Genomic DNA, 8,189 nt, shown 5'->3' on the forward strand with positions numbered 1-8,189 from the left:
TAAAAATTTCCATTTTAAAATTTAAAAAATCTACTAATTTGTTAATTATAACTATCCATTTTTAAAAATTTTAAAACCTACCCAATATGTTAATTAAGTTTTAAAGGTTTGATTTCTATGAACATTTTATATTTTGATCATTTGTGTCTATGTAATCACACATTACTCTTTTTTTTAACATATATTTTCTTTAAGTTAATAACAATACTCAGAGATTTTTAAGTTTTTTATTTTAATTTTCTTTTATCTTTGTGTCTTTAGGGAATGAAGTCATGAGAATATATAATTTTCTAATAATCTAGGATAGTGAAAAGATATATGGTTTTATGTTGACAAAACACTCTTTAATCTATAGAGAGAAATTAGAAGATATAAGGTAAATAAAAAACCTTTGTATATTTTATAGACTTTTTAATTGTCTTGTTCTTCTTCTTTGTTTCTATTTACTTATTTTATTGTTTCTTCTTAAGTGTTTTTATAGGTAAAGAAGAACAAATCTAATGATTTTTTTCTTATCTCAGTCACATGCTATAAGTTTTTTTTAATTACTTTTTTATTATCTTTGTGCCTTTAGGAAATCAAAACCATGAGAGTATATAATTTTCTAATATTCCATGAGGTAAAAAAATGTATGGTGTTGTGTTGGCAAAGACTCTTTGACCGGAAAAAAAAATGAGAATAGACAGGATAGACAAAGGAAAAACATCTTACATTTTATAAATTTTTTAATTGTTTTTTCTTCTTCTACATCATTTTTTGTTTACTTTATTGCTTTTTCTTAAGTATTTTTAGAAGCAAAGAAGAAAAAACCTAATAATGTTTCCCTTATCTCATCATATTAGAAGTTTTTTAATTGTTTTTTATTATCTTTATGTCTTTAGGGAATAAAAGTCATGAGAATATATAATTTGCTAATATTCAAGAATGGTGAAAACATGTATGGTGTTATATTGGCAAAATCTTTTATCTGAATAGATAATAGAAAAGAAATGAGGTAGACAAAATAAGAAAACCTATTACATTTTATAGACTTTTTATTTGTCTTCTTATGAGTTAATTTTGTCTTTTATTAATTTCCTTTTGTTTTGTATTGCTATGATTTTCTTTCTCTCGATTTTGTTGGGGAATTTGAAGTTTATATGCCATGAATCTGTTGGAAAAGAAAAAGAAGAAAAAAAACGTAATTGTGAAGAACATGATGATATCTCTTTTTTTTTTTTTTTGTATTTGATCATGTCATGCTTATAGCATTTAGTTGTACAAATTTGTATTAAAATTAATTTTTGAATTTGTATTTGGATAATTTTTTTTGTTGAATTTTATATTTGGATCATAAATATCTAATTACGAAGAAATGACTTAATCAATAGTTGATAATATTAAGAAATAATTTTATTGAATTTTTGTAAGGTGTTTAAGATGATTTTTTTTTCTTTTAATGAGAGTTTATAAAAATGAATTTAGATAAGTCATCAAAACATGAATCTTCTCTTACAAAAAAAAAGGGAACATGAATTTTAATATCTTTAAGCTAATGTGTTCACTTTAACATAATATTATCTTTAATTTTTTTCTTCTAAAAAAGTAAATAAAAAAGATTAATTAACTATTTTCATTGTCCTATAAATTTCTTATTTATCAAACACTAATGAAAAAACAAACACCATTGTATATTTTTATAATTTGTTAATTTTGGATATAAATGTTTAAAAAATGATAACAAACTTAAAAACACCCTCAAAGAAAACATGATTTGAATGATATTTTTTATATTTTTCAATTACAATTAAAAAAATGTGCGGATAATCTTTATTCTGTACACATATTTTTTTATATTTACTTTATATATTTATTTATTTCTCTTATTTTTTTTCTTCATCACATATTTTATTTTGACATATATAAAAAAAATCCTTAGAATTAAAATATATATACCCTATAAGCAAAGATAATTAAAGACTAAAATAAGAAAAAAAAAATTCAACAAGTGATATGTTAATGTTACCATTTTAATATTTTATAAATATATTTTTTAAATAGAATGATATTCAATTGTGCATAAATAGATATGTGTTTACAAACATAATATGTTAATTTATCATGATATCATAATAAATAAAAATATAAGAAGTAAAATTATATATATACATATATATTACAAACATATTAAATTATAAATGCACATTAATTATATATAATAAGATATATTATTATAATATATAAATTTTAGCAAAATAAAAATAGAAAATGTAATAGAAATGCGAACACATGTGACAACTGGGTTTCTGTTGCTATTTTTTAAAATTGTTTTGAATTAAAAAAGTAAAATAAAAAGCAAAGCAAAAGCGACGACGTACTTTGCAATTGACAATTGCGACTAGCAACTTGACGTGCAGGAACCGGATCGTGAACTCGTTTTGCGATCGTCGTCACCGTCACCACCAACCATCATCGCTTTTTCTTCTTTTACTTTCTCATCAGAGTCTCACTGTGACAAAAAACGGTTTTTGTATTGTACCTTTTGAGTTCTGCCCTTTTCGATCTTAAGAAGGCGTAGAAAGGAGCAACAACATGTTGGAGAAGATCGGGTTGCCGCCAAAGCCTTCGCTGCGAGGGAATACTTGGGTGGTCGACGCTTCACACTGCCAGGGATGTTCCTCTCAGTTCACCTTCATCAATCGAAAGGTTAATTCCGGTTATCATTTTTCATTTTCGATTTCCACTTTTTTCATATATTTTGTTGTAAATACTGAAACTTTTTGCAATTAGAGGGAAAACCCATGATTTATTTTCCCGTTAGAGTGCTGGATTTTATGTGGGTGTTTCCGAAAATCTTAAAGTCGTTAAATTTTTGCTCGTATATTATTTATGAATGATTAGAACTTTGGCTGATGTCGTTATGCTAGTTGGTTTTTGGCTTCGAAGTTTGGATGTTTGTGTGTATTTATGGTGTTTTTTGTTTGTATGGTACAGATAGTTAATTTCGTATTAAGTTTGCACCTATTTCTTAATGGAAAGAGTGATTAAATTTTAGTTCAGTGGGCCGCGGATCTGTTTGGGTTAATCGAGTTAGGCTGATTTTTTCTTAATCAGATTAGTTAATTGCATCTAATTGCTGTGTTTATAAGAAATATTGTATGTGCAAATTCTCTTTGTTCTGTGAAGCCATGTCTAATTGCAGATCATTTTCCTCTTAGGAGTTTATATGCAAAATTTTGCTTCCTACTCATTCATATAAAGTTAGCAAGTATAACTTGTTCTTGTCATGTGAAAGTGTTTTGATGCTCCTTCCTTGGTGCATTGCATCTGTAACCTGCCTAAGAGAGGATCACTCACCGTGTTTGAAGCTTACCGAGTTGAATCCTTTTATCAGACTTGTAGTTTGAAGCTTCATGGAGTCTTTGGTTACAATAAATGAATAATATGCTTGTTGATTTCATTTCATCATTTTGTGTGAAACATGAGATGCTGGGTATTGGGAAGATAATCTTCCATGTTTGCTTATAAGAATGAATCTGATTGAACTCTAACTGAATTTTTTGTCCAAAATTTGTTTATTTACATTTTTGCAATTTTCTTTTATGTTTCAGCATCACTGTAGGAGGTGTGGGGGAATCTTTTGTGGCAGCTGTACTCAACAAAGAATGGTTTTACGTGGACAAGGTGATTCACCTGTGCGTATTTGTGAACCTTGTAAGAAACTAGAAGAGGCAGCACGGTTTGAGTTGCGACATGGACGCAGACCTGGGAGAGGTGTTTTTATTTATTTTTCTTAATATGTTGTTAGACTAACATTCCTTTATTTTACTTTCATTATTACTACATGGTTCCATACTTTTTGAATATTCATTTCAATTTATCCAGGAAGCTTGAAATCAGCACCTAGAGATGAAGAAGAAGTTTTGAACCAGATTCTTGGTCAAGCCAGTGGCGAAGTTCCCAGCAGACAAAGATCAATTGGCATTGCATCTTCTTCGAGTAATTCCAATTTTGATGAAGACATACAAAAAATTGTCTCAAATGACAAGCCTAATGTTTTGGGTATTGATTTGGAATCCACCACTCCAGATGAGTTACGTAAGCAAGCTTTGGAGGAGAAGAAGAAGCATAAAATTCTGAAAGGAGAGGGGAAATCTGACGAGGCGTTGAGAGCTTTTAAGAGAGGGAAGGAACTTGAGAGGCAGGCTGATGCTTTGGAAATTCAATTAAGAAAGTCTCGTAAGAAGAGTTTGCCTTCTGGAAACTTGTCTGACATGCTTAACAAAGGCATTCCTGCAGAGTCTGACAGAAAAACAAAGTCACTTTCTCATGTGGGTAGAGTAAAGGACGATCTTACTTCTGAACTTAGAGAGCTGGGATGGTCTGATATGGATCTACATAATGAAGACAAAAAGTCATCAAACTTGAGTTTGGAGGGTGAACTCTCATCACTGATTGGAGAAGTCTTTACAAAAACTGGTGAACAAAAGGGCAGCAAGATTGACAAGTCCCAAGTTGTTGCTCTGAAAAAAAATGCTCTAATGCTGAAGCGCGAGGGTAAGCTTGCAGAAGCCAAAGAGGAATTAAAAAGAGCTAAAATTTTAGAAAAGGAACTGGAAGAACAAGAACTCCTTGCTGAAGCTGAAGATTCTGATGATGAGCTATCAGCATTAATTCGTGGCATGAATGATGATAAAGAATTATCAAATCTGCACGATCATGGGGATGGTTTTGATTTTGAACGCCTTTTGGCCATTCCTGATGACCTTCACGGTAATTTTGAAGTGACCGATGAGGATATGATGGACCCCGCAATAGCTGGTGCTTTGGAATCATTAGGTTGGACCGAACCTGAAAATACATCTTCCCAGTCACAAACCTTTGACAAAGAAGAATTGCTTAGTGAAATTCAGTCTCTTAAAAGAGAGGCTCTTAATCAAAAGCGAGCAGGTAATGCCGAAGAAGCAATGACATTCTTGAAAAAGGCAAAGTTATTAGAAAGGGGTCTTAACAGCTCTGGACCTGAAGATTATAATACTATGTCACAAAAATCCACTGCTGTAAGGAAAGGTGTGAGTTCTGAAATTGCTGGTAATGGATCAGACTCCATTCAATTAGATGAGAGAAATACCAGTGCCACTAATAATGTTGCTTCCAGAGTGGCACCAAAAAGCAGATTGATGATTCAAAGAGAGCTTTTGAGTTTGAAAAAGAAGGCTCTCACATTGAGAAGGGAAGGGAAAATGAATGAAGCAGAAGAAGAAATGCAGAAGGGTGCAGCTCTTGAACGTCAACTGATGGAGATGGACAAGGCTTCGAATGTTACAATATCACGGACAAATACCACTGATAATGTCCCACATACAGCACATATGGAAGCTGATTTCAGTAGAAATCTGCCACTTGAGGAAGGAAGTGAAGATGACGTAACAGATCAAGATATGTCTGATCCAACATATCTTTCATTCCTTAGGGACTTGGGTTGGAATGATGACAATAATGATCTTTCTAATTCTCCAAGCAAGCCTTTGAAGAAAGATGATGATCATTTTGTGCCTGTCAATGATGCTTCATTAAGTAAGCATTCTACAAATATCTTGGTTCAAGCGCCAAGAAGTAAAGCTGAAATTCAGAGGGAACTTTTGGGTTTAAAGAGAAAGGCCCTTGCTTTCAGGCGTGAAGGGAAAGCTGAAGATGCTGAGGAAGTTCTTAAAATGGCCAAAGCATTAGAAGCCCAGATGGCAGAGATGGATGCTGCAAAGAGTAAAGCACAGGTTGAGGCCACTGTCATGAAAGACAGACTTTTCAATCCTCCAGTTGATGAAGAAAGGGACATGGTTGTTTCAGAACAGGATATGCATGACCCTACATTGAATTCAATGCTTACTAATCTAGGTTGGAAGGATGATGAATCTGAACCTATGACTATAAAAGAAGAGCCAGTTAAGGAAGCTACTGTTAGGTCTAAACATACTGTGGATCTATCTGCACTTGATTCCTCTTCAGGCATTCCTGCTACAGCTTTGAGAAGTAAGGGAGAGATTCAAAGAGAACTTTTAACATTGAAAAGGAAGGCACTTGCTCTTAGGCGCAAGGGAGAGATAGAAGAGGCAGAGGAAATTTTGAGGCAGTCCAAAACTTTGGAAGCCCAAATAGAAGATTTTGCTAACCAGAACAAGTACTTGTCACTTAATGTTTCCATGGATGAACAATCTGTTCTGTCTGAATCATCAGTCTTCCAGGAAAGGCTTGGGAGTTTGGGAGTTGCTACTGAAGTTGATAATGCTTCAGCCTCATCTGTGGTTTGGTCAAGTAAGAATAGTTCTGAATCAACATTTGGTTTAGAAAGAATCAACAATGAGACAAATATTGCCATCTTAAGGAAGTCTAATAATTTAATTCCTGCAACCTCTCACTTTGCAGATGGTAAGCATTCATTATCTGCCGACGGGAGTACTTCAAGTGAAAATCTTTCAAAAAAGATGAAAGCAGAAAAAATCATTGGTCATAGCTCCTCAGCTGGCCACTCTATGGATATGGTAGATTTACTTGCCAGTGATGATAGTAACATGTCTGAAATATTTACTCAAAAACATAAAGAATATAAACTTTGTTCAGCTAATTCATCTCAAGCTGATCCTACTATTCATTTGGACACTTCAGTGAATTTTAACCAAGATCGGGGATTCAAAAACAGTGATACAACTCAAAAAAGAGAAGTGATTGATGCAATTGAAAAGCCAAACATAAACAAGCCAAATGCTGTTCAGGATAATGCTTCTCAGCACCTCCTTACCTTGCGTCAGGAAATTTTGGCTCATAAAAGGAAGGCAGTTACTTTGAAAAGAGAAGGGAAACTAACAGAAGCTAAGGAGGAACTCCGGCAGGCCAAGCTGTTGGAGAAGGGCTTGGAGGATGGAAGTATGCAGCCAGACACTGCTTCTGCCTCTGTGAAGAATGTTGTACAAAAGAAACAAGAATTGTCAAATGTTAGTGCAAAACCATTGAGTAGCCGTGATCGATTTAAATTGCAACAGGAGTCTCTAGGGCACAAACGTCAAGCCCTAAAGCTACGGAGGGAAGGCCGAATAGAGGAAGCTGAAGCTTTGTTTGAACGGGCAAAGGCAATTGAAACCCAGTTGGAGGAGTTGACAGCTCAAGATTCCAATAAATCAGATGGTGTAGATGATGTGACTGTTGAGGATTTTCTCGATCCTCAACTCTTGTCTGCTCTGAAAGCTGTTGGACTTGATGATGTAAGTGTTGTGTCAAAAGCCCCAGAAAGAGAAGAGACTGTGAAATCCAATGCTAAAGTTGAAAACTCTAACCAAGAGAGAATTCAGCTAGAAGAAAGAATCAAAGAAGAAAAAGTCAAGGCACTTAATTTGAAACGTTCTGGGAAACAAGCTGAAGCCTTAGATGCTCTTCGACGTGCCAAATTGTATGAAAAGAAGCTAAATTCATTGACATCTGGTTCATGATGAAGTAAAGACTGCAACTTCAAAGTGGGAAGTCCTCCCTTGTTCAAATCGGTAGTTACTTTTAATTCAGTTTAATTTGTGAATTTTCATTGAAAGAGTACTAGAAGGTGCAGAGGAGGTTGCTCCTTCCATTACATGCACGTTTGCTTTATTATGTTCATAAACATTGGAGAATATATATGTGATCGTTCGCAAGTTACAATTTTCAAATGTGGTTCTAAACATGAATCAATGTTGTATAATGTGTTTACATTTGAAGTTTTAAACATGATCATCCCACGAGATATTGCAGGAACACTACCTTTTCTCACCCAAGAGCTGTTCTTTGCTGCGGATCTAACTTATAGGGCAGATCATTTTATGCCATTGTGCATTTGAAAATGGCTTCATCATTGTTACACTCATGAGAAACTATGATATGAGCATGCCCAATTCAAATTGTAGTGACTTTTGGATACAGCTTGGTAATCCAGAAACAAGGTTTGAAGGTTTATTATTACCTGATTCACTACCCCGTCTAAGAGCTAGATTCATATCCAAGCTGGGAAAGAGGATTTGTTTTCCATACCCAATTCTATTTCTATTTGAAAACATATTGTTTTCTTTTCTTTTATAAATAATTATAAAAGTGTAATATTATTCTTATTGTCACATTCCTCTACAAAGCAAACTAGTATTATCTCTGCAGAGTTATGTTGGGAAGAGAAAGAATAAGATAGACCACTTATG

At 33.4% G+C, this 8,189-nt stretch overlaps 1 protein-coding gene across 2 annotated transcripts; it reads left to right on the plus strand.

The window, feature by feature from the left end:
* The first annotated feature begins 2,345 nt into the window (after positions 1 to 2,345).
* Positions 2,346 to 7,688, plus strand: LOC114419460. 2 transcript variants are annotated; one of them, XM_028385131.1, is made up of 4 exons: positions 2,346 to 2,685; positions 3,591 to 3,753; positions 3,865 to 6,291; positions 6,403 to 7,688. In XM_028385131.1, the coding sequence occupies exons 1-4, from the start codon at positions 2,572 to 2,574 to the stop codon at positions 7,458 to 7,460; spliced, it is 3,762 nt and encodes a 1,253-aa protein (XP_028240932.1). In that variant the 5' UTR covers positions 2,346 to 2,571; the 3' UTR covers positions 7,461 to 7,688. The 2 variants fall into 2 exon arrangements, with proteins under 2 accessions (XP_028240932.1, XP_028240931.1); XM_028385130.1 differs by having other exon boundaries at positions 3,865 to 7,688.
* The last annotated feature ends 501 nt before the right edge of the window (positions 7,689 to 8,189 follow it).

The sequence above is a fragment of the Glycine soja genome, chromosome 7 (genome assembly GCF_004193775.1).
Source record: "Glycine soja cultivar W05 chromosome 7, ASM419377v2, whole genome shotgun sequence".
Classification (NCBI taxonomy): Eukaryota; Viridiplantae; Streptophyta; class Magnoliopsida; order Fabales; family Fabaceae; genus Glycine; species Glycine soja.